Source organism: Charadrius vociferus, unplaced genomic scaffold (genome assembly GCF_000708025.1).
Source record: "Charadrius vociferus isolate BGI_N301 unplaced genomic scaffold, ASM70802v2 scaffold90, whole genome shotgun sequence".
Classification (NCBI taxonomy): Eukaryota; Metazoa; Chordata; class Aves; order Charadriiformes; family Charadriidae; genus Charadrius; species Charadrius vociferus.
Window position 1 is genome coordinate 13,634,833 of NW_009647222.1, and position 26,995 is coordinate 13,661,827.

A 26,995-nucleotide genomic window follows, 5' to 3' on the forward strand; every position below is an offset into this window, starting at 1 on the left:
CTGAATTTATTTTATTATTCTCCTTCTCAACAGCATCAGTTTTCATTCAGCATCTTTTGCTCTACAGTGTTTTCAATGTCTTTTTTTTTTTTCCCCCTCTCTCACATACATTTCCAAGCTGCTGTAAACAAGCTGTATTGCTGGTGAGCAGACAGGAAACAGCTTGAAATGATAGGAAGGACATAAAAACATGAAATCCCATCAGAATAGAGCTTGAGTATCTTCAGCTGCAGTTAGGCAGGTATTTGTACTTCTGGTGTGGCAATTAGACCATTCAGTGTTGGGCTGTCAGAGAGGATTCACAAACTTCTTATAATACAGCTCTCCGATAAGCCAGTAAGAAGAAAAATCCAGCAGTTCTAGCAAATGCTAAATATACTCTGAATCTGTTTGCTAGAAGAGAGATTTAGCAAGACATGGCTGGGCAAGATTGCCTTTGCACCCCAAGGGCGGGGGACTGCTCAGTGAGTGTTAGTGGCAGCTGCTGTCATCCCAGGAATGGCTGCGTCCAACTGGTGCTGCGTGGGTATGATATACAGACTGACCACAGATTCTCTGCTTGGAAAGAGGTTTAATCCAGCTCGTCATGCTGCTAATCATCGATCCAAACATCCTCTGTTTGAAGTACTGCTGAAGGGGGAAGTTCTTTTTACTCCCATCTGGTTATGACTAATCTTCTCAGCCAGGCTCCCTTTGGCCAAGGAGGGGCCCGGGACAGGAACGGTCTCTCTCCCTCTTAATTATAGGCTTTACCCTTTGGTTTAACACAGAAATGCTAGTAATTAGAGTACAGAAATGCCAGTAGGTATATGTGAACATGGAGTCAGTTTACAAGGTGATATGTTAAAGCTGATTCAAGTCTGTACACAATCTCTTTCTCATTATGGAAGTATAATTAATCACTTTGACTCATTATCACTCTATTGGATTAAATAGAGTCATTTTAACCTTCCTCCCTATCTTGGAATCTACTCTGGCACAACAGAAGCCAATTTCCTTTGGAAAATGTGATTGAGCTTTTTGTATCTGTGGACGTGGCTCTGCAGAGATCTTCTAGTATTAAGACAATTTTAGCCTTTTCATCAATCACTTGAACTTGAACAGCATGTTAAAGTCATTGCCTTGGAGACCATCACCCCGTGGGGCATCTCGCTGGCTAAGCTGAGGAGCTCAGCTGGCTAAGTCCAAGGTCAACTCCTTTGCTGGTCAGGGCCGTGGTGAAGACAGCTAAAAGCAAGGGCCTGCCACTTCTCTCCCTTGGGAGCTGCTTTGCAGCTGAGGCTCTACTGCTGGTCCCACCTGGGCTACGTGGCAGTTGGAGAGCAGCTGTGTCTGCACCCGTGCTCATACCTCCACTAATTTTAGGCTGGACCTGGACCTGCTGGCTCAGGTTCCTGGCTTGGCCTCAGACCAGCCTGGTTGCTGTGCTGGGTGATTGCTGGGCTTCATATGTTCCTGGTCACTTTCTCTGGGGCCAATCCGGACCCTCATGTGCCATGCAGCATCCTGGCTCCTTGTTGTTGAGGCCACTGCCTCTGCTACCCTTGCCACCACACTTGAGTCTCAGCTCTCCTTCCCTGGGGAGCAGCTAACCCTTGCTGTACCCTGACACAAGTTTTTAGGACTCACCTACATCTCTTAATAACCTGATAATCTTCACTGTGTCTCTTCTCCACGGTCCAGTTCTGAGACAGGTCTGAAAGCAGTTTCGCCTGAGTGATGGGCAACCCTGAAAGCCATAAATTGACATAGCCCAAGCGTCTGGGCTTTAGCCTGTGCTTCATTTCAACAAAACAAGATTTATTGGGTCGCAGCACTTGCTTTCCTGCTTGCCAGTTGATCTTCCTGACATTTGGTGTGCATTACCCCATTCCTGCCAAACTTTAGGTGTGAGGTCAGTTGTGGTGGGCATTAGTTTACGCTAAGGGAAGCTGACCATGGAGGGAACAGAGGTCAGCAGAGCCATGGGAAGGAGAGCCTGGGTTTGCTGCAGTGCGGGGGGACCCATAACATCACAAAACTTCACAGGGAAACAGCTTTCATAATTGATATTGCTCAGAAGGCAAAACAATCAAGATGCAAAGCAGAGACTTTCGTGCAATTTTGCTGTGGTTTATACTCGGCAGCGGGGATGGGCTCAGGCTTTGCAGTGGTTTGGGTTTTGATATCAGACTCCTGCAGGCCTCAGTCAATCCCAGTCAGACTGCTGTGGTAACTCCGGGCCCAGGTGGTATGGAGAAATCATAGAATCATACAGTGAACACGAAACAGGAAACAAATATGATCTGTTTTTGCGTAGAATTACAAAATCATGTTTTTCTATGCAAAATCATAATCCAGATCAAGATTTCCTGGGCTTCAACAGACATAAAAGATTTACGAACCTCTGAGATTTATGTTGCTGTCCTTAATTAAACTCTCTGTGCCTTGAGAAAGCCAAAGGGAGGTAAAGGACGCAATAAATGGCGGGGACTTTGCTAGGAAAAAGCTGGTAGGCTGGTACTTTCTTTCTGCCCTCTGGTTTCTCCAAGAAATAACAACTCACTGGGATCATGCAAGTTTGCAGCTTGCGCTAGCTTGAAGAAATATCTGGAGAGACTTCGTAACTGGGAGAGGAGGGGGGCTGGCGCCTTAGTGAGTCCTCCTGTCTTCTGCAGAGGCTCCTGCAGCTCAGCCCTGGATGCTCGGGCAGGGCACTGCACAGTTATCTGATTATTGTAAAATATATTCCCTGACTGCATCTGAAATGTTCTTTCCTCTTTAATTGCATATGCTGGGAAGACTGAAAAAGTTTTCGCTTTCTCGGCCTCTTAAACCAATCTTTTATCTATTGTGTTTTGAAGTATTTTTGTAAATGTCTTATAGACGTAATGGGCTCCAATCTATGTGATTGCAGCCTCACACTTATGAAGAGGAATCTTACATTAAAAATCAATGGCACGTAATGGTCAGACAGCAAGAGAAGGTCACTCCAAGACCATCAGGCTCATACTGCAGGAGCACAAGGATGGGTCTTGTTGTCCCAGGCTAGCAGGCCCTGACATGTCCTCAGGGGCAGTCTCGAATAATGTGAATTCCCACACAAGGATGAGTAGAAAAGCCCTAAATTAATTTCAGATCAATGAATGTACTTGTCCATCTGCTTCTTACCGTCTGCTCAATGGGCTGCCCCCTGCCCTCTCTCTGTCTCCCTTTTCCCCTGCACGCCACCTCCACAAGGTAGCTCCTCAACTCCAGGGAGGCCGGGTGATATTCCTGGTTGTCTGTCATTGCTCTGGTTTGAGAGAAGTCAAAGACTGCTTTGCTCAGTGTGGTGCAGTAGATGATGAGCAGAATTAAGCCCAGAACCAGCAGACAGATCCTCCCCACCTTCAAGCCAATGTAAATCAAGAGTGAGTCCACTGGAGCCACTGGCATTGTGTTAATCTGAAGGAAGACAGGAACACAAATGTGTTTGCCACTTAGGCCTAGAACGTCTGCAGGGGCATTTTTCACCAACATGTTCCAAACCTCCTATTTCGGTGCAGTAATGATGGGAACACTGATGTCGTTGAGCCAGTGGCTGGTTTTGTCATGACTCCAAGCAAGTCTTAGAGCAGAGCTCCAGCACCTCCTCCCTAACACCTTCTTCTACCTTACATTCATTAAACTCCCGGTGCATTCAGGCACAGGACTAATTGTTACCAGTTAATCAAGACTTCAAGGGGTGCAGGGTTATTAAATCACATGTTCATTGGCTATCAGTGAGATGCAGAGACTGTGAAGAGGCAAAACTTTTTTCTTAGCATTGAAGAATTGGCTCGCAAAGTAAGGGAGATGTTTCCTTCTGGATAATTTATTATTGTGGAGTGAAATCATAGAACCAGAGAATCATAGAATGGTTTAGGTTAGAAGGGACCTTAAAGATCATTGAGTTCCAACCCCCCTGCCATGGGCAGGGACACCTTCCCCTAGACCAGGTTGCTCGAAGCCCCATCCAGTCTGGCCTTGAACACCTCCAGGGATGGGGCATCCACTTCTCTGGGCAACCTGTGCCAGTGCCTCACCACCCTCAAAGTGCAAAATTTCTTCCTAATATCTAATCTAAATCTCCTCTCTTCCAGTTTGAAGCCATTCCCCCTCATCCTAAATCTTTATTCCTACATCTTATTTTCTAGGCTTTAAATTGTTTCCCTTTTCTTCCCAAAAGATTAAACCTGTTCCAAATTGCCCCGTTTCAGGTGTTGTTACAGGCACATACCAAGCTGCAGTATTTTACATGTATTGCAGGTTTGTTTGACATCCCTACAGTGCCCTCACGACCACACCACACCTAGGGGGTCAGTCTGTAAACTGCTGCTTCGCAGCTGTCAGTTCTGAAACAAGAAAGCAACTGTTGGAAAAAAACAAGTTTCATGCTCCCCTCCCACCCAAATTTGGTATGCCATCTATGAAATTAAACTGCTCTCGCATCCAGGGTGAGAAATATCCAGCCAGAGATGGGGGATAGGCGTGAAGTCTGGCGTCTCACGTTCAGGGTGAAAATGAGAACTTTTTTTATTTGGAAAATGGAGGAGCTCTGACTGAGGCAGACCTTTTTGTCCCCTGGGAGGTCCCGTGATATGAGACTTGGAGGTCATGGTATTTTTCAAACAAGCAACGCAGCTGTTTGCCCACTCACCAGCAAAGTTGCCGTGGCCTCTGAGGAGAGCAGGAGAAGGCTTTGGGCTCTCGGAGCTTAAGCCGGTGCTGACTGACACCATTAGGATGCATTTCATCGCTCCAAGAGGCCTTGGAGAAAGTGCTTGAAAAAATATCCTAAATTCTCATCGCATTGCTGCTGCAATAAATGAGTTTGGAAAGAATTTGGACGTTAATGCTTACTGCCTACATGGATCTTCTCAGAGGTTCGCAGTTGCCACAGCTTAAATTTGCCTCATTTGTGTATGAAGCCTTTCCGTTCACCACTTTACATCCTGAGCTATTAAATTTTAAATTATTATGCAGTCCACGGAGCCTTGCTCAGGAACTCTGTGGGCTGGAAGGAGAAAGCGCTGCTGTGACTCAAGCGTCTCTCAGGGAAACCCTCCTTGTTGACCAAGGTGGCAGGTGAAGACCTGCTACCCTGGACTTGGTGGGAGTAGGCTCTGCTTTGCCGCTCAGGCTGTAGAGCATTAAGATGTTCATCCACAATGGCACTACTTTTAATTTGCCCTTTTTATAGAGAGAACTAAATCAGAGGGAGTTTGATGTTCCCCTCTAATTATTTTTGACTTCAAAAAGGGGGGAGTTTTAGGTGCACCAGTGAGGACGAGAACTGCTAGAAGCTACAGCCCTGCTCCTCCATAAGGAAACAGTGGCCATGGTCCTGCCGGTGGAGCTGGAGCGGAGTTAGGGCTTGTTAGTGCTTCTCATACTATATTTAATCTTATTAAACATATTGTCCTTCCTCTGTCAGTTGAAAGGGAAGGTTATTATAGGTGGAGTCACAGGTCAAAAACCCCCATAACAGTATTGAGTGAGCTGCTGAGTTTTCCTTTTAGAAATGAGTTTTTGAGGAACTCGGCCAGTCGCAACTCACAGGCATTCTGCAGCTGTTGTTGGTGACGCGGGACATCAACACATCTCTCTAATTGTGGGGCAGAAGGCGGCGATACTGGACGTGCTGAAGAACCTGCCATTGATTTTAACCTGAGAAAATTTGGATTGGGTCGACCTGTGTCTTACGTGTGCGTGCGTGATTAGGGAAGGGAAACGGGGCTGTGGCTGCATTCTCCAGTTCTTTCTGGTTTTATGAGTGGTTGCTTGTTAATAAGCACGCGAAAAGCGAACGCCGGCTTCCGCCCGGGGGAAACCGGCCTCTGCGTCAGGGCTTGCCTTGCTCTTGGGTGTCTGTGGCCAGTGGCCGGGCAGGCATTGCTGCCATCCTGGGGAGAGCTGGGCCCCCACCGTGGTGGTGGGGCTGGGGATCACCTCGCTTGGTTTTGGGCCGGGGCCATCAGGCCTCCCCCTACCCAGCTCCAGGAGTTTGAGAGCCAGTTTGCATTGCACTGGCCCTTGTGCTGGCAACAAGCTGGAGCGGGAATTGTGCCCATGCTGCATAAAACAGCCAGACGCGAGAGCCGCTGGAGCGAGATGTCCTCCTCTGCTACCCATCCGACAGGGACTGCTCACCTGGACACGCGGTGGACCAATGTTTCTTTGCATGGGCGCCCGCCATACTGAAATCACAGCCTCACCCTCGGTTTTAATTCCATGTTTATTCTGTAAAAGTTTAATATTTTGCTAAAAGATAGTATTAAAAAAAATATAAATTCAACCCAAGAGTGTGATTGGAGTAAAGCTATATGCAGACAGCTAAAGAGACGGCTAGAGAGCAGGAAAAGCAGGATGTCTAATCACTGAAGAACAGTTATAAACAGCAATAAAATTAATATCTATATTAAACTAGCAGTGCAAAGATACAAACCGAAAGCAGCTTTACATTAAAAATACAGCTTTTTAAATACAGAAATAGCACCAATTTACAAAAGACAATCAGAAATGTAAACGTGGCAGGTAGATTCAAGTATAAGTTATACGCCTACCCTCCTCAGCAACTGTCTTGGGACAGAAAGGTTTCACAAACCCTGCAGAACATCCTGGGTACTCACTTTGCCTCAGTGCAAATACAAATTCTGCTTCTCCAAAGCTACTTTGCTGACGAGTTGCTCCTAATTTATTTTACTTCTTAGCTTTCAGTGAAGACAAAGATAAGAAAGGGAAACTCATTCCCTCTTGACAACCAACCCTCCTCCCTTGCCAGTCTCGTTCAGCAGCTCAGGTATGGCAAGTAGCATTGATCCCTTCGCCGCTTGACTGCTTCGGTGGTCCCACTCCTATTTTAGTGAGATTTCTGCATTGACAAAAACAAGACAGCATATCAACCCCCTTTTTCTCCCAGGCCCAAATCTGCTTTTGCAACCACGACCCATCCATCAAACAGCTTTGATCGTGAGGGTGTCGATCCTCGTTTCCAGACCTGCTGTATTTACGGAAGCTCAAAACTGGAAGCAGAAATTGGAAAACCGAAGATCCATTTTCAGTCCCTGCATTTTCAAGTATAGTTAGGTTAATTATGGCACAGAATAACATTACTGACAAAGCAAGGCAATTTTTGCGACGATGCTTCAACTGGAGCGAAGAGCCGATATTAGCTCTGATCCTCCTCTCTGCTCCCAGCTGCCATTTCACTAAAAGGCTGCACCATACTAGAGGGGAAGAGAAAAGACAAGGTTTGGAGAACCAACGTCCACCATGTCATCCTGAACCCTAGCAGCCTGTTTCCAGCCCCAGCAGCGACGAGCGCGTGCCAGAAGAAGTGGAGGGGCAGCATCGTGCCAGTTACACGTTGCTTTTCAAAGTGAAATTATTTTAAGTGGGCGTATAAGAAGAAATAATTCATAAGCAAAAATTGTAAACTTTCACAACTGTAGTGTAATTAAAAAACAAACAAAAAAGACCCCCTTAAAATTTAGCAGTCTGAAGATTCCTCTTTATCACCCCTGAAATTTCCTATGATAATTCTACTATAGGTTTTCTTTCAAGGAGGGCTAACCAGCCCTCCTTATAAGGCTGTTATTGGTCTATTCTAAGATAAGGCCACATTACTCAAACTCCCAGCTTCACTAAAATTCTTTCTTAAACTCCATTTTCATAATACATTTCATTATAAAAATAAAAAACCTCATCAAATCCCCAACCCCCAAAGTCCTAGCCTCCCTTAACCAATGAAGTAGCACATCCCACAGTGTATCTACCCTCGGAAAACCAGTACCAGTACCAACGAGAGACGAGCTGATAAAGCTGGCTCTGTGTTTGCTAAAAATCCAGAGTAACGTGATGTCAACAGCAACGCTTTCTGTCGTTTAAACAGGAAACCGCACAAATTTAATCGCAGATTGCTGCACCAGTGAAAGCATACCCAAGCATAAGAGCCTTAACTCTTAAAATTATGTTCTATATTATTAATAGCACCATGCATTATTTGAGGAATCTGAATGCTAACTGTTAGACTTTTCTTCTTCTTTATCTTCTCCTAAGGAATACTGATCATTTTTTTCCCACTTCCAAAATTCATGGCTCCTGCACTTTTCAGCTTCTTTTTATGGTTTAGATAGGTATGTGCCAAAAGATAAGATCTCCCTTGTCTTCCAAGTACGCTCAAAATGCACTGTTAACTAGTTATGAAATTCCCATAAGTGAAGAGTTAGGCACTTAAGTACATACCCCTTAAGCAGACCTAAGTAAACCACTAAGTAGACACTTAAATAGACTCAGGTTAGACTGAATCTAATCATGCAGTTAATGACTTATCAGTGTTCCTTGGTCATAAAGTCTAGACTATATACTTAACGGGAGATGAAATCTTAGCACAGCCCTCTCGATGGCTTGCCACTCTCAAATTACTTTGTCAAACTTATTTGAGGAATTAGGTTTTATATTCTTTACATCTAACTTGTACATTTTGCTCAGAGTAAAAGCAAAAAAAACCAACCCAAGGACTAATACAGTTCATTAACACAATTCTAAAAATGTTAACATTCACAGTTATTTTGGTCTTAATATTTTTCACATGTATACATTCAATCATATTGTGTTAAGTTATTATTAGGTTTTTCTAACCACAAGTGCTGGGCAAATTGTACAACAACCAACTGATATTCAAGTAATCCTACCCCGAGAAAATCTGTTATTCTGAGGCTGCAAAAAAATACTTTTTTGCACTAAATCCCACTCCAACGTACAAAATAAATAGCATGAGGCTGCACTGCGGAGGCAGGATTTGACAGATTGGAACCATGGAAGCAGTTGCTCTCACAACTACAAGAGTTTATCATTTTCACCACAGATTTACTCAGGGTAAGTAGAGTACATGCAAAAAAAAAAAAAAAAAAGCTTGCCCCAGATAAGTGCTAGACATCTCACTTTAAACCATGAATAAAGAACCCCTGGGGGCTCCAAGGAAATCTGTTGGCATCTCCTCACAGCAACAGAGTTTTCCAAATTAAAACCACAAATACAATTTGATGCCCACAAGGCTGTGCGAAGCACAGCATCTGAATTCAAACCAGTACTGAAGGAACAATTCAGTAAAAGGTTTTCAGTACCAAGGATGATTTGCGAAGAAGTTGGTTAACAGAACTGGTGGGTGAATAGATAGCGGGGAAGCATGCCAAAAAGGATGACATTTTAATGTGCTCCTCTTGTCAGGTAAGAGCTTGTTCTCTTGTACTCAATACAGGGTCCTAGGACAATCTGCCCACCCTTTGCAACGAGTGGACTTAGTCAGGGCTGGTACTAGAGATTTCCAGTCTCCTCTGCACAGAGCTGGCATTTCTGGTCTGGTTGCCTTCATTTTTCTTCCACGCGACAGGGTCTCCGAGGCTTCCGGGAGTCTTAAAAAATGCCTCATGACGTGCAGGACGAATGCTCTTGGGAGTGAGGGGAGTTGACGAAGGCTATTTGTGAAACAAAACCAAAGTGATTCAGTAGGCTGTTCTCAAAGCCTACTCGCAAGCACACAAACAGAAGACAGCTTGTAGACATTAAGCCCTGTACCCTGCTACTGTAGGGAACCACGTCACACAGCCTTTCAGAAGCTCCACATGAAAAGCTACAGGCTTTGCCCCTTTTTGTTCTGGAGCTGTCTGCCAGTACATCATTGCTGGAAGCTGAAAGCCCCTATCTCATTTCCAACTTAAATGTATTCATGAGTAGTTCACACTCATTCATTCTTATGCCAGTCTTGTCCTTTCGCTTAAAATGGCTCTTTCCTTTCGTTGATGTTTTATTCGCTTTCGTTATTTGTTAGCATCAAAACAGATCTAAAATTAGTCTCGTAAACCATGGCCGCTTCTGTTTTAAGTGTCACTCTACCGTAACCTCTAATAGTAGTATCTCTAATCAGATCGGCTGTGGCTGCTTCTCTATTAAAGACTTTTTCTGAAGCTCAAACAAGATAAACATAAAGTAATATTCATAAAGCTTCCAGAAGTTCAATCTATTTGTCACTACATTAGACAATAGGAAAGCAAATCACAGATTTTATGCAAGCTAAAGCAGTGCCAAAATGTCACTGCTAATAGTTGTAAAGACCCAAGTAACATGTGACCCAGTGTGACATGACTCTTTTATGTCACTCATTGCACTTCAGATAAATGAATCCTTCGCTTCTAAATTTCTCTTTTTTCTAACTTGCAATGTCTGTTTTTATGGTAGATTTCTGAAAAATATCTTTATATAAAGCTCAACAAAACCCACAAGAATCATTTTCCCTCCAGTTCTGATGCTGAACAGAGATCATAACGGGTGTGAGGAGGTAACCCAGGACACTACTACCCGAGAAGCACTGCAGCCAGTTGACTCCTGAATTATGACAAACAATCCTCCTGTCCACCTAATGTGTTTCTGTAGCCATTGCATAACCCACAATGATGGTGTCAAATGGGGAAAAAATATCAACTCAGATTTCTGGGGAAAAAAAATACCGTAGCTCATCTTTTTCTGCATTCCTATAAGATTTTTAAAGATTAAGATTTTTATGATGTTAAAATTCCTGTAAGATTTTTGAAACTCACCACTTCACTGTTCAGGGCTAGATGTGCTATGCTGGCCTATGTCTTTCACGCTGTCCCAAGCCCTACAGATGGACACGCAAACTAAGTGGAAGACACCAGCTCCCAGCGTGCCAACTTACCACCCTGACACACCAGCACCAGGCTGCAGCGCAAGCTGCCTTCAGTTTTGGCAACGTGGCACCGCTGTTTCATCGTCACTCAGCCAACCTTTGACTCTTACCTGCTGCAGCTTCAGAAGGGTCACCGGCTGCCCCATACACATGGGGGAGTCCAGTTTAACGGCACCACAAGACCTTGCAAGCACAGGACTCAAGTGCAGAGTGGGGTGAGCTGGTTGCTGGGGATCCACCGAAGGCGTGGGTGAGACTTTGGGGGTAACCACCGCCGTGGTCCCTATGAAAACAGGCGTTGTTGATGCCAGGCTGGACATGCTGAAATTCATGGAGGCGGCAGCTGAGAAGGAGCCGTCGGGAACTGGGGAAAGAGGACTGGTGACTGCGGGAGAACAGACGACGGGGAAGGAAGCCAGGGCTGCTGACGGCACCACGACACAGGGGACGCTCAGAGAAGGTAACTGGCTCGCAGCCAGGCTGATAGCACCAGGGGCTTGGTTTGCAGAGAACAGGAAATTAAAACTGCTTAATCCTAAACCAAAGAGAGAAAAAGCAAGGCATTAATATAGTTGACAAATTGGAATTAAGCTATTATAACTTCATCTAGAACAAGAAAGAGGGATGACAACAAAGAAAGAGATAGGCTGCCCAGGAAGAAAATTGTGGCAAAAAGAAGAAAAAGGAACGAAGAAAACTGTCCAAACCCCGCTGTCCCGGGCCACGCCCCCTTCCCCGACCTGCCTCCACCTCCCCCCCTACTGCCCGTTTACTATATCTGCATCCATTTATTTTGTTCATATTAAGTTCCAACCACACACCTTGCTGTTTTCTGCTTCTAAATTCAGTTACAAGCAACATCTTGACTAAACAAACTCTTTTTTTCACTAACAGGAATCATATACTCTGCTATATGAAAACATACACACTGCTTTTAATGAGAAAAAAAAAGAAAAACACTCACAAAGATATACCCCAAGACTCTCATTTTCCTGAGAACAGCTGAAATACTGCTTTGAAACAGAAGCTGCTCGGTTTCCCAGTCTGACCATCCAAAACATCAGGATCAACATTTTCAAACTGAGCATCTCCATCCTATAAGTGAAATCCCATAGACCCCACTCTGTGCCACAAGTGACTCAAACACGAAGTAGCAGTCATGGAAATCTGCCACACATATCCCATTCCCACAACACACTCTTCGACTCCATACAAACACAGGCATGAAAAACAGTGGAGACAAAATCTTCTTGCAGTATTTTCAGCTACTTCCTCCCCATCCCTACTGTGTCCTACAAACAGGCCTTGCTACACTCCCAGTGCCTCAGTTTTTGCGGGGTTATCCCAATGATGCACACGACAAGACAGGACAAAGCTCACAGATGACTAAATTCACCCACTGAGGGGAATGCTGTTGCACTGTTCTGGCTGCCTTACTGGCAAACCTAGGCTTCTAGCTCCCGAGTCTTGGATGCTGGATAGGTGGTTTTTTTTGCTGCCCGTAACTCAAACATGTAAAACCCACATTATTCATCTCTATTAATTTTCGGATACCTCAGAAAAATGCCCTTATTTTCAGAGAAGCAGCAGTTCATCTGGTGACAAGAGAATTCAGAACTATTAAACTACTACAGACAACTGCTGACAGTTTTTGTGCCAAATATAGACTTATTCACCGACCTGTAGGTCTCCCTATTTGAACAGCTCAGTGAACAGATACAGAAGTTTTAGTGCCTCTGGATCTCAGGGCTGTCCTTACCAGCAGTAGGCTGAACATAAAGATACTGTGGTAGGAAAGGTTGATTGGCATTTTCTGTAGAGATATGCTCTTTTCCTGGAGAGGGTTCATCGGGGTCTTTATTCTGAGACCATTTTTCTTGCTCCTGAGAATCTGAAGGCTTAGTAGACTCCTTGTCTGCACCCTCTGGAGCAGCAGGACTTGCGAGGTCAAGATGAAAAGCTTCTAGATGCACAGCAGATGTACAGCCACTTCCTGGGGTAAATTCTGCCTTGGGTGACTCAAAAGGCTTCTAAGCAAAAACAAAAGAGGAAATGACAAGTTCAATAGCACCGAAATAGCACAGTATAAGGTCTCTCATACTCTTTCCTCAGCTAGAGAGTAAATTGTGCACCTGTAAAAAGGGGCAGCACAAAACTCCTTTAGCAAGTCACTAAGTTAAATATTTTGTTTGAGGGTTTGAAGAGCAATATTAGTGATATTAACCAGTTATTCCTAAGCCCTGTGCAGCAGTTCGCTTTCAGTACTTGGAGACACTACATAAGAAATTCCTGAGCTTAGGGATTCATTTCTCTTTATTGATAAGGAAAAACACCTGTTTCAAATGGCTTATATTCAAACACTGGTGAGACTTTGAGCCTGACCCCCATTTTCAGTAGTTAAGAAAACCGTCAGGTAGATGCACTTCACCTCCACCGCCATCTCCTCTCTCACCAGCCTGCTGTGGGCAACACTGGGCTTGAGAGAGACACTCAGGCTGGAGAGCAGGGGAAAAGTACAAACCATATTTGCCATAGTTCACCATGGTAAGCAATGCTGCTGCTGTCTGGAAAAGCCCAGGCTAACAGGGGAAGATGAGGAGTAATGGTCACATTGATTTCTTCCCCTCTGGCAGGCTGTTTTGTTGAAGACAATGATCAAGACACTGATTCCAATGAACAGCTGACCACCACTTCGCTATGCAAAGCAATCACAGTCCATTTTCCCCTGGTAGTGTGAAAACACCTCCCAGTTAATGCCTGTACTTCCTGACACAGCACCCTTGCAATGTTATTAACATCTGGGAGGCAGCATTTGTATCTGTAACAACAGTGGCACGGTGAATTTTCACTTCTGAAAACACTGTCTCGGGCAAAAGTCTTCCCTTGCTAACAGGAAGCCTCAGTGATAATGAAATTCACTCCTTTACCTTGGGTACTACAAGTGAGAGGGGCACATCCCTCTGTTCCATAGTCTGCTTTTTAGCAGCTGGCTCTTCATCATCTACAGGCGCAGAGGGCGATGTGCACTTGTGGGAGCTGCGTTTCTGGCAGGCAGCTGGAGGTACAGCAGCCTGAATTTCTGCATTCCTGTTTCCCACCTCTCCTGTGGTGGACAGGGGCTCCCTCAAGTTATTTTCCTGAAGACTGCCACACAACATAAAAAGGGATGAAGATGGGAAGCACAGGAAGGGTTGGTTGGGGAGCAGGGCAGGTTTTCCATTTGCCGTTTTGGAGGCTGCTGGCGCGGAAGGATGTAGAGCTTGGCTGCTGACCCCATTTAGCAGCGAGAGGCTTGGCACATCTGCCTGAAGCACAGGGAAAACTGCCTGAGGCAAAGGGTTAACACAAAAATCAGAGTCCCCAGGTACTGGAAGAAGGGAGAGAGGTGAGGTTACGCTTGGGTTCCTTACTGAATTTAATACCGTTTCTGCAGCACAAGCTTTATTCCTAAAAAAAAGTAATGAAAAAAGGAACAATATTTAGTCCAAAATTAACCCCCTATTTTATCCTTAATAGCAAACAGGTACATTGTAAAACATAAATGTGGAAAAATCCGCCCCCCTTCCCGCAAAAAAAACAACCCCACCGTTACTTTTAAACAGTTTACAAGGAAGGTCACTTTTTCTTATTTCTAATTACACAGAAGTAGACTTATTTTTGGGGCAGTTTCGGATGCACTTGACTAGAGTCAATCATTCAGGAATGAATTCAAATTAAGATAGGTGTAGAGAAGACCCACTGATAGGACAGAGAAGTTCTTCCATGGAATCATGTTTTGCTCAGCCTACCCAGACAACAGGTCAGAGGAGGCAGGGATGACCTATATAAACACATATGAGATGAAGAACTACTGAAGCTAAAGGACAACAGTGGTACAAGTACAGGTGAGTATAAATTGGCTATGAAAAAAAAAAAGAAAGCCACACCGAGACCTATCGGCACTAAAATAATGAGACTGTGGCAATTTTCTATCTCAGTCCCATCAATGGAAACTAGGCCTGAACTAAACATGAGAAACATGAAGTTGAAACTGGACAGGAATTAAGACCAACATACCTGGTATCTTCCTCTATTTTCTGCCTGCAGACAGCTGCTAGATTTATCATTTTGGAGCAGTATTTATCTGAATTCACAATACAGGCTGAAAGAACAAAGGAGAATTCAATTAATAAACAAGGTTTACCAAGCATATTTTGATACTGGCCATATGAAATAACTGATATAATTTTTCTATCTTGGCACATTTTTATAACATCCACTAATCACCTAGAGCCAGAACCTGCAAGACACTCAGAAGTCTCAGTCCCACCAGAGAGGTGCTCGACATTATTATTTCATATAACAGGGAACTGTGAAAAGCCCTGTAATTGCTTTATCTGTTTTAACAGCTATCCATTAGATTGTTACAGTAAATTCTACTATATTAGGAACCATAAAATAAAGCAAGCTTTAGTGGCTGAAGAATCTTTCCTTATCTATACCAAATTTTAACACAAGAAATTGTAGTATAGTTGCAGTTCGTGGAGAACAGAAACATTTACCGGAAAACAAACTGCAGATTCACGGCAGCATGGCCCAGATTCATCTAATTTAACCTTAGGCACTTGACTGAGGATCCAAACCAGAAATCTCACCACACAGACAGTAGAAATATAGGCACCTCCCAAGGGTAATTCACATACTTAATTAGGCTGATTCACCCAATCAAGTGCCTTAAATTGGTGGGCCCACATTTGGGCAGATCCAGCAGGATACAAAAGAACGTGTTTCCTTAGTAGTTACCTTGCCTCTCTTGACGTGGGCTGTTGGGCTCAGAACTGACCTTCCTTCTGGTCCCTTCACAAGGCTGCGCGCCGTTAAATGAAGCGTGACGTGTAAACCTTTGGTTTCCAGTAGCACAGGTATGATACGGGGCACAGGCTCCTCTCTGTGCCTGTGGCAGAGGATCAGACATTGGGCTATGCCCTCTGGGCTCATCTGTAGGAACATAATTTTGTACAACAGTCCTTCAGGGAACACGGCTCACCACTTAGGCCTCTGCCACATTACTGAAATTGGCCACAAGAGAAGAGGTAACCTCTATACCATCCCAAACTCCACAACGCTGAAGCAGACCTGAGCTCAGTAAGCACCGATAGACAAGAAGAGGGCTTCCCTCCTTTCCATCCCATGGCAGCTGCAGCAGCAGCCACAGTCTAGCGTGGGTAGCCAGGAGGAGAAAGGGTTCTAAGACAGCATTAACACTATGCTTCACTTTTACTTGGTCCTGGCACTGGCCTGACCCAAATATATTAGCAAAGGACTTTCCCTTTCTCTGGCTTCTAGCCAAGAATCAGCAGCTTAGAGATGCTCTGGCCCACCACCTCCTTCTTTGCAGACAAAGCTTTTGTACGAGGGGACACGTGCAAGAAACAGCCCTGCTGCTCTGCGTTGGTAAATCCCCTTACAAAGACAGTAATTCACCATCTAGTTATGACAGAATTACAGAGATTTTGCAACCCAGAAGAGCTGTGGATCCAGATTTGGAGATGTAGGCATTATCTGCCATTGCTTTACAATTCGTAGTTTCTCATACAGTTAATGCAAGTTGGTGTGAAAATACCAGCAAGACACAGTATCCTTCAACATCCCTTGACAGCTCCAGCCCTTGAGTGTAAAGTCTAACAAGGGCAAATGTTGAGCTGGCCAGCAGTTAATAATCATGACAATGAATACCGAGCCGCTCTACGCACAGAAAACACTTGCCACTTGGGAAGGGATTGTCGAAACGAAAAGAAAGGAGATGCGAGCTACACAAGTTACCGGTCTTTCCAGGGAATTCCACAGGCCCGATCCACTTGAAGGCTGGTTTGCGTCCTCGTTCCTCTGTGACGTGAACTTTCTTGATCAAGCCTAGGCTGGTGAGAACATTGGCAATATCATACAATCTTCGTACCTTTGCTAAAAAGAAAGGGCAGAAATAGTCAAAACAGTCATGTTTACAATGTGCAGTATATATTCACATGGTAATTTCACTCCAGAATATCACCACAGCTTTCATAGATGAGGCGGGTAAAATCAAATTGGGATGGACTTAAGCCACCTCCTAAGAAGCCTGCCCTGCCAGCTCCCACCTGCTTGTTACTGCTTCTTCATATCTTAGCTGCTTACCCATCTCAGCTCATTTTGATGGAAATGGGTTAGGGAGTGATAACATCAGCTTGCCCAGAAGAGGCAGCTACATCCATGTAGGGTAAAGACAAGGACTTGGGGGCAAGAGGCACACGAGTGCGCAGCTGATTACAAGAGGACACGTGCTCTTCATCTTAAAAATGTAACACTCAAAAAAATCTCTGTGACTCCAATAAATAACATGTTTGAGCTAAATAGGACACCCACAGGTGTCCTATAACATAAGGACAATAAATAACATGTTTGAGCTAAATAGGACACCCACAGGTTCTCCAGCTAAACTTCTCACATCCCTCCTGGTATTGGGGTAGAATTTTAAGATTGAAGTGCAAGTACTTTATTTTAAAAGTGCTTTAAAGACGTAAAACAAAAGTCTCTATTTTAGGGGAATTATTTACTAATGCTGAGTTCTTCCATGTTGTCCAAGGCAACTAAGTACTAGTCCCCACTAACTGAAAAGCAAACTGCCATCCAGCTGTGAAAGATTTCTGGGGTGAAAAGGAAAAGTAACACGTTTCTGCAGAGAAGAAAATGAATTCCATTAAATTAAACACCATGTTTCATTTCAATACGTTCTGAAACTTCATTCAGAACAGTATAGGAAACAGGTTTAAAATATGAAAAATAATTCAAACAATTTTTTTTTCTTCATTCTGAAGCTAAAACTTGCAAGATAATTGTCAAATTGACTCTTCCCCACCCCAAGCTCTGTTTTCACAAACTGGCATTTGAAATTAAAAAAAAAAAACAAACCATATTTCAGCAAAAGGTTCCTGACCTGCTCTTGCCATTACCTACTGGTGTTAGTCCAAACATGCCCCTGTTTTCTTTACACACTGACTGATTGATTTGTCTCTCAACAGCCAGCTTACTTTTAAATTTGCTGTGGTCCACTGTATCCTGGGTTTCTTCTATCAGTATCTTTGCTGCGATGTCCAGAGTGACTATCTTGGTCTTGGAGACAAGGAACAGCATGACAAACTTTTGGCTCATAATCCGCAACGACTTGTCCTTTCTGCTGTTTGCAGATGCTGTGTTACAAATAATACCCAAGCCTCTTAGCATATGTCATCCATCACAACCAGAAAACTAGCAAGTAGGTTTCTCACGCACAAAAGGGGTAAAGTATTTCCTTGTCGGGAAGCAGAAATCTTTTGAAAGGCAGCAAATAACTGAATAATGCAGACAGAAGTTTCTCTTCAAAAGGCAATAAGAATGAAAGCTTGCAGAAACAGCTTTTAGGAAGTCAGATTCCAAAGCTGATTCTATGTTACGTTACACAGTTTTCCACCACTGTAATTTTGTGACTCCAATGGAGTTTGCAATTTAAACACTATGTATTATATGGGCAGCACGCAAACAGTGGACAAATGGAAGGTGGCACCTTCTGTCAGGATAAAGCATTTACTGTCAGGTACAGGTGGGGAAAGAAGAACTGGAGCGTCTGGCAGAAGTTCCCACCAGTCTGGAGGACAGAGGGAAAATCTGTCCTCAGACCCATGCTAGGGACAGGACAGAAGGAAGAATTCTGTCACCCCTGCAGTGAATTCAGCACCATTTTTGCAAAGAATATTTTTTTATTATTTAATTTAAAAGCAAAGCAAGGGAAAAGGTCACAAAATAAACCAGAGAAAGGGACTTGTGTCTGTATATCACATCACATACATTAGTTATCTTACCAGAGGTGCAATCGGGTTCTGAAAAGTCTGGTAATGGTCTGTCTTGAGTATCTGGAACAGTTTCCTTTTTCCGTTCTCCAAATTTGTACTCCAAGTCCTGCTCCTTGTGCTGGAAGAAGGTCATTAGCTCTCCATACTGCAGCTCTCCTGCTTCCTGAAGCGTTTTCAGAGTCTGACTTAGGTTGTGCCTGCCATGCCAACAGTACTGGTTTTTGGCTACACGGCTAACCAAGTGCAATGACTCCAGGACATTCACTATATCGTAAATTCGTCTCCGCTCAACTCCTGTTTTAAGGGGGGAGGAGGGGGGTAAAAAAAGACATAGATGTTTATCTAGTTTTAATGTGCTCTTCAGCAGAAGCAGAACAGAAAACAGGCTGTTCTCTCATACTAAGCGTTCACAACATATTTTTCACTGTTCACCAGGACACATTACGTTAGATCCATCCAAATTTGCACAATTAAGAACTGACTTATGTATGGCCAGCCCCATGGTATAATGTTCATTGCCTATTTTGTTAACTGCAGGCCCAGCCATGGCTTCAGCTTGAAGCATCTACACTGTGTTTAGAAGAACTGATTGCAGCCTCACTCACTTAGACCTATTCAGACTGCCTTGAGGTTTTCAGAGCACTTTGGCCCTTTTTCTCAGAGAGCTTCAGAGCTCAGACACATACCTGTGTGTAACAGAGGGCAGGAAAGGGTCTGAGCCTGGCACTGACACAGGGCAGATATAAAAGTATCTATCCACTCCTACAGGAAGTGGTCCTCCACTTGCATTTCCAATGGCACAATCACTTGCTAAGCACGTACCAAGCAAAGGAGCATCAAAGGCTTCACAAGGTGCAAAGCATTGGAGATTGAAACCTACTGTTCCCAAATGCAGCAGAAAGAAGTCCTCGGTGCTGGCTGGGTCTGCACCAACCAGAAATCTATGAAATATGTCCAATTTGGGTTCACCCTGACTGATGTGAGCAAGGTTGGGGACTGAATACGAACAGACCGGTGGCTCTGCTCACTGTCCCGAGTACTTGTGTCCAGCGCTGTTTGAAGCATGACTGTTATATATAAGACAGCACACCGGCATATAGCTGGTGGCATCACTTGCACCAGAAACTCCCTAACAGTTAACATCAGCTGAGCAGAACAAGTGCTAGCCAAGGGGAAAGGTTTTGAAAGACATCCCTGCAGAAGGCAGGGCCTTGATGCCTCTGTTTACCCATCTGGAGAATATGGATAATACTTACCAGCCTCAAACAGATATTAAGATAAACAATGCCCAAGTGAGTGGAGATCTCGGAGTGAAACATACTCCGTAAAAACAAGAGTGCTACACGTATCCTGGTGTCTGTCAGGCACCAGCATAGCCCACTTTATGGTCTTTCTATAGGTCTTCAGTGAACAAATCAATATTACATTTGTAGCAAAAGCTGCATTACAACCAACATGTTCCACAGAGAACAGCAACATTAGCAGAGAATAATTTTGTGGTCACTGAAGCAACTGGATACAGTCAAGCAAGGAAGTGAAAAACCAAAGGGAGAAGAACATGCACACCCCCTGCTGGGAGGTAAAATCCCCAACAGTAAGTTTTAAAACAAAGTTTCTAGTATTTAGGGAAAGCAGGGTAATGCCACCTCTCAACACAGACTAAAGCACTACTCATGTTCAGCTGTACAAGGTGGGAGCACAAGCACCTCATGCAAACACAGAAAGGAGTAACTGCAAAATCTAAAAGAACAATGCATTTAAAAATTAATTTATTTAACTATTTGCTTCATCTGAATTCTGTCCTATTTCCACTTCCCGTTACCAAGGCAAATAAGTATTTCAAGGACTTTCTTAGCAGAGTCACAGAGGACACCACTCTTCTGTTACTTTTCTTCCCAAAACAGACACATTTCATTTTTGCTACCTCTTTTCTGTTAATATCTGAGTTCTAAATGTAGATACAATATTTATTTAGTTTAAGTCCAATTTTGTAAATCCCTTCCTAGCTAACAGACAACCTCTCCAAGGATCTGGATCTTTTTGCTATAGGTGTGACCTGGCTAAGTCCTCTCTCCCAAGTTTTATTACTTCTCTCAGATATGTCATTAATCCTTTAACTAAGACCGCACCTAACAGCAAACCCAACAAATAGGCTACTCATCACCTTCTCGCCACCTCAACACAACACATTTTCTCGTTCTACTCTTGAAGGTCAACTGGCAATCTCCCCTCACAAGACAATATTTACAGCTAAGACAACCTTGATGAACTATGACATCTTGGAAGATACAATGTCAGACACATTACTGAAGTCAGGCAGTAAACCCAACTGATTTTCTACACCTACTAGTTTGCAGTTGTTTCCCCAAACATTCCATTCTGCAAAATTTGTTGTTTATAAGTCCTCATTCAGAGGGTTCGTAGCTCTTAACTCATTCAGTGCTCAGGAAATTGAAAATTTAAGAAAGCAACAGAGTTGGTAAACAGTTGGAGGATAGATCCGTCTAGTAAAAAGTACTGTCAGAGAGCAGATTTCAAAATGGTAGCATTATAAAGCAGCAACAACACTTAGGAATATTAGGCATTTCCAACTCTTGATTATTACGGTTAGAAGAGCATTCAGTCCCAGGGAAAGGCAGACCTTGAATGTACTGCTCTGGTAAGGATGATCTTTTGAAGGCCTTCCTGTTGAGCTACCCCAGGTGATCAGTTACCCCATTTTTGCAGGCATACATACCAAGAATTGAAGCCACTTCATCCAAAGAAATAGTAGTTTTTTCTGTTGACAATGGATAACTTGGATAGCGAGCTAGAAACTTTTGGCACAAGAGTCCTAAGCTTTTCTGTTTTCTGCTGGGCCTCTGCTTTTCAAATTCATCAACCGTGCTGTCATCTACTATATCATACTGTTAAAAAAAGAAATGTTAACCCTTTAGTGCAGAGCTTTAGAAGCAAGGCATAGCCAAGCAAGGTGCATTTCAAATGTTAGCAATATTTAAGCTTGGACTTTCTAGTAGGGAAGAAACCATGGACTCCTTGCAAGCACAGAGCACTTGCGTGACACATTTTTGCTTGCAAGCTCTTTTTGATTCATCACACAAAATATCTACAGAAAAACTCTTATCTGCGAGAGCATAAAATAATGGTTACACATAAGGAAACAAAACAGTAAGACCAAACACCCAAGACTTGCAGATAGTAAGGTTCTACTTGGAAGGAATATTTCTTTTTGGGAGTAGGAACATTCCCTCAAACACCTCTGGATCTAATAAACCAGAATATGTACAAGCCATCAAAGAGTTCTTGCAAAACCTCTTTCAAGAGATTTTACTGCCCTCTATAACTAAGAAACCAGGGTGGGGGGCATGATGCTAAGAGACTATAAAAGGCACCACCCAGTCTCTGAACCTTAAACTCAGTCAAGCTGTTAGCTGTGAACTCTGTAGGATGGCCTGAATATGGTCTTTCTGTCCCCACAGGGAAAAAACAAACAAACAAACCAATAAACTGTGATGGGAAGAACGTATGAAGAGGTATGTTTACTTATTACAAAATGAGCGTGATGGAGGATCTTTCTGCACTGGTAACTTTGTGGGTTTGCATCTTTGTCAAAAAAAAGGAAAAACAAAATAACATTGCCCTCTGGCAAAGAAAAGCTGAGAGTGGTGGCAGCTGTTGAAACCCATGTTTCCTTGCTTATGAGATCTTAACTGTCCTTTGCTGGTTGTGACAAAGTGACCTTGTGGCAGGCTGTTGCTCTGGTTGAATTATTGGAGTTTTATCTGGTATTCTTACAGTAACATTTTTACATCTTTTGTAAGTTAGCTTTCTGCATGGAGAAAATTATTAAGTGGAAGTTTTATTAACTAGAAAATATTTGAACTCTTTATAGTAGCCACCCCAAAAATGCTATATCTTAGCAGGCTTGGAGTGGTACCTAACTAACCTTTAACGCTGACTGCTTTATACTTACTGGAAGCTATGTTAGGAATTATCTTTAGAGAACTCTTTGCTCTTTAATGACTGTCTAAACTGGAGAATTCTCCAGACTACTGTCACTGCAGATGCTGTAAAATCTACACTTATAGAGTGATCTGTACCTATCAAATGGTGCTTCTCAGTAGGAGGGCCCCAGAACTATCTTCCTGTCACTGAAATCACCAAGGAAGGATATTCTACTGGAGATAATCCACGAGACGGAAAGCAGTGGTTGGAAAAAAAAAAAAATATCTGAAGGGAGAAAACTTTGATGATGTTTATTACAACCTGATGTCATCCTCTCCGTGGCCAGACTCCCTACAGCAAGGACAGGGATCAACCCCCATCTTGCCTGAGTCTTGGCAAGTACAAATCTTCCTAACACTGGACCATGCTGTCTGACTACTAGTTTAGGAGCTGGGGTGGAAAGGGGGAGTAAGGTTTCAACTGACCGCTCTGCAAGGCTGTTGTGCACAAGGTATAAGATTTCAAAAGTATATTGAGAAAAATGCCCTCCCATTGTTGAATTGCTTTTGAAAATGCTGCCCATCTGTTTAAAAATGATCTGGCAATTTTCTTTCTAATGCGGTTCAGAAAATAGCATCAGAAGCACTTAGATTGGGGAAAATGACACATTTAAGCTCTATTTCCTTCACTGTCCTTTTAAGTAATATTCAGGCTCTTGAGGGGTCTCAGGTCAGTTACTATTAAGACAGTTACTTTTAGTCTTTGAAAGTTCTACTGCTCAGCCAGTGCTGTGCAGGCAACTGTCCTTGGGAATGTTTTACAATTCTACAGTTTTCCATAAGGAGCAAAGGACCAGTTGGAAGAAAACTGAGGCACAACTTAAGGAAGGTCTGAGTCTTAACTGAACATAAAGTAATCGTGTTCTGAGTCTCACCTGTAACGAATCAGGTGTGTCACTCTGCTCACTGTTTTCTATGGGCCTGAAGAGCTCTTTCTTCTTTTCTCTGTCCCTCATGTCAGGACTAGCAGCACTAACAAGAATCTTCAGGTTAGCAGTGGGGGTCCAGGGATCAGACTGAGGTCTGTCAATGAGCTTAACAGGTGTAACTGGATTTCTTTCCGGCGTGCAGCCTTTTTGCTTTGATAAATCAACGGGTTCATTCTTAATGGGAGTCTTTGGGGCCATCCTGGATCGATCAAATATGTTTTCCTATTAAAAACAAAAAGTTCTTTAGTCACAGCAGGAAAGAAAACAGTCCAACAATCAATTTTGTTGCTCTTACGAAGGTAATTGTAGTGACTCATGCCTTGGCACTCATCGCTATATTTAGCACAGTTCTTCTGCCTTTGTTGGAAGTGGTAAAATATTCTACATGCTAGCGTACTGGAGGCGGCGTATATGAGATACTGCCCTGAATTACAGAACCTGAGGTCAACTGGTCCAACTGGCAGCCTATCAGGCTTTTAAACTCTGACTGTTATTACAAGACAGCATTGCCCACAAACATAAATCACCGAATTGCATCGAAACTGAAATAATGCGTTCGTCACATTACGCTTACCAAGAAAACCGTGTGTTCTGCTTGAAAGGTCCCCAGTGAAAAGCCATACTGGGGACGCAGCTCAGACTGTCACAAAATGTCAAACTAAAGTGGATGTAACTTCACGTGCAGGTGAAGCGAGCTTTGCATCTGCACTACCTGCTGCCTAAAACAAAGAAGAAAATATCCCTAATTGTATTCCTTGACTACAGCTAAAAGCTGCTAGAAGGAAAAGTATAATTTATCACCTGATTTTTATCATTCTTCGAATGAAGCTCAGCTCCCTCCAGTCCCTAGCTGCAATTAAACTTTTTTCATATTTCATCTTTGGATCCAATATTACCCCTTCCTCTTGCTGCATGAATTATCACTACAGATCACCTAATGTCAAGAAACTGACTGAAGAAAGCATCAATAGTATCCTTGAGCCAAGATCCGTTTTTGAGCAACAAGAGATACTACTTCACTCTAGGCTGTTAGTGCAAATACTTCATGAAAACTAAAGGAATGAAGTAGAGAGGATGTCATACTGGCTTTCTTTGTGGAATACAAAAAATTGAGGCCCAGGTATCCCGAGACCTGGTACAGAGCAGGACTTCCAGAAATGCCCGTGCAGAAAGTTGTACTGCTTCTTTTTGCCCAGGGAGATCAATGTTCTGTTCTTAGTTAGTCCAGCTATCACTTATTTCTCATTAATACCCCACAATCAGAACACTGGTTTTTTGAGCTCTAGCTAATATTGCTCAGTGATTTCTAGATTTAGTCCTTTGAAATGATTGCATGCACCTTGAGTGAAGCGAGAGAGAGAAAGTGAAGCAGACATGATCATCAGAAAGCTAGCAGAGCTTATAACTCTCCGGAATTGGGACTGAAGCCTTTGGAACCACAGCAAACTGCTTTTAAACTATAAATCAGGCTTGAAGTTGTTTGCTCTTCAGTCTAGCTGTGGCTTTTTTGGTGTTGGTCTCAAACTGAGCAAGTTTTCATGCTCAGACTAAGATTACCACTTCATTTTTTTTTTTTTAAAGTTTTAAAAATCTAACATGACAACTTTGAGGCTGGATACTGTTAGTATTTTATTTTGTTCTGCAAGAAGTCCAACTCTGAAATGGAATATAGCCTGAAAAAAAAAAGTTAACTTGGGAAAGTTCTTACAGAAATTTTTTAAAGTTTTAAAAATCTAACATGACAACTTTGAGGCTGGATACTGTTAGTATTTTATTTTGTTCTGCAAGAAGTCCAACTCTGAAATGGAATATAGCCTGAAAAAAAACTTACAGAAAACCAACAGTAACTTAAGTTTTGCTTTTTATTTGGAGCAATTCAGCTATCACTAGCTGATATAGATATTTAAATAGATGATTCCAAATATCACCTTATCAGGTACAGTGTAGCTAGAAAGCAGAAGGAAGTTCTAGTAATAACCAAAGCTGGCATTTATTAGGAACAATTCTGTAGCATTCAAACTGGAAATGAACTTGGCACTTCAAAAGCATTGTGCTCCAAGTACTGATGAAGAATGCTTCTGCATACATTCTCCTATGAATTACCCTAAAGTATGTAATAAATAAGTCTCCTTTTACAGTTAACAGTTCGCTAGTTGTAACTTACTACACAGTGATAAATGGGGGTCAATTTAGAGGCCATGGTACTTTTTCGAATATATGTTCACGTAGTGTTGGCACTCAATATATTCTTGCAATTTCACATTTGGCAGTGAATCAACACTTAATCTGTAATGGAGAAAGTCCACCTTCCCCTCAAGTTCCTGTTCACTACGGCTGATGCTAAAGGAACGGCAGCAAGGGCAGCTGAAGCAACCTGCTCTTCCAGGACCTCAAATTTTCATGTTTGTGCAAGTATCACAGTGAAAAAGAGTACTGGCACTACATGAGAAGTGCACATCTACTATCAGCCTTTCAGATCTTTATTTCTTGTATGTCATAATTGCCTACTAAGGTAAGAAATGCTTTTACCCCCTCTCCCTGTATTTTTTTCCCCAGTAGCTGCAATGCTCCATGAACTCTTAGCTGTATTCTACAAAATCACAAGGGCAGTTGGCAGAACTATGAGATTCACCTTGATCCAGGCAGAGACAGCTTACAAATACAAGAGAACAGGAAAGGCTGATTTAATGAACTTAGTATATAAGCTGCAATTGAGACAAATATCTGAGATAATAGGAGCTGAGTCTGACGAGAACTATGTGATCTTTGAAGGACTCAGACTGAGCATGGACAGCAGGTCATAAATCGGGTCTAGTTCAGGAGGCAACGTATGCCTGAGGTTAGATATCCTGTGTCCTGGCTGGTGGGGCAGGAGAGGAACGATGAGCTGCTTTGCTGAGTGGCACTGCTTAGCCTCTTGACCTGGGAACACCACCGTATGGATAGAGGCATGCTTTTCCAGGCCAGAAAGCAACCATAGCAGACATGCGCATTGGTGCGGTCAAACTGGTGCTAAATAACCAGACTATACTATTCCCATGTCATGCCAGGCCTGGTGTTGGTTAGCTTTTGAATAGTGAGTCTGTACAAAAGTCTCCATCACCTTACCCAACGGTAGCCACCGGGATGCTGGAGATCGCCTAGTGAGTTTTACTTATTGAGTGAAAACTAAGAACTGTTTCCTTGGGAATCACGCCAGAGTGTAATCACTCCACTTACTGACAACAGTGGCATGACCCATGGTTGGTGTACTGGACTGTATTTTTATCTTACTGGTACTGCCAGACACTCCTACGCTCCAAGTGCCGACAGGTAAGATGATGCTGCTGCACAGACCAACGTGGCAGGGCAGACCAGGCGCGGTGGTCCAACGGGCAGCGCCCCAAATGCTGCCCACCGGCAGCAAGAGGGACACGATCCGGGGGCACACGCCTGCCCCGACCCACCTCCGAACCCGGGCCGGGGCTCTGCCCCCTCTGCAGTCCCGGCAGCCCCCTCCCCCCTCATTCCCCC

At 43.4% G+C, this 26,995-nt stretch overlaps 1 protein-coding gene across 1 annotated transcript; it reads right to left on the reverse strand.

The window, feature by feature from the left end:
* Positions 1-9,302: 9,302 nt before the first annotated feature.
* Positions 9,303-23,698, reverse strand: E2F7 (E2F transcription factor 7). The gene is made up of 11 exons (XM_009879741.1): positions 23,429-23,698; positions 21,287-21,455; positions 18,559-18,843; positions 17,752-17,910; positions 16,511-16,648; positions 15,491-15,685; positions 14,765-14,849; positions 13,636-14,155; positions 12,468-12,738; positions 10,819-11,243; positions 9,303-9,479 (listed from the first exon to the last, which is right to left on the reverse strand). Exons 1-11 carry the CDS (start codon positions 23,678-23,680, stop codon positions 9,303-9,305), a joined length of 2,676 nt encoding a protein of 891 aa, XP_009878043.1. The 5' UTR covers positions 23,681-23,698.
* Positions 23,699-26,995: the final 3,297 nt, after the last annotated feature.

Bases quoted from the DNA above. Each gene is read 5' to 3' on its own strand.
- E2F7 (XM_009879741.1), bottom strand. From the start codon at position 23,680: ATGGCCCCAAAGACTCCCATTAAGAATGAACCCGTTGATTTATCAAAG. The intron at 21,456-23,428 runs GTGAGACTCAGA...TTTTTTTAACAG, and splicing joins ACACACCTGATTCGTTACAG to TATGATATAGTAGATGACAG. The intron at 14,156-14,764 runs GTATGTTGGTCT...ACTTTTTTTTAG, and splicing joins AAAATAGAGGAAGATACCAG to GAATAAAGCTTGTGCTGCAG.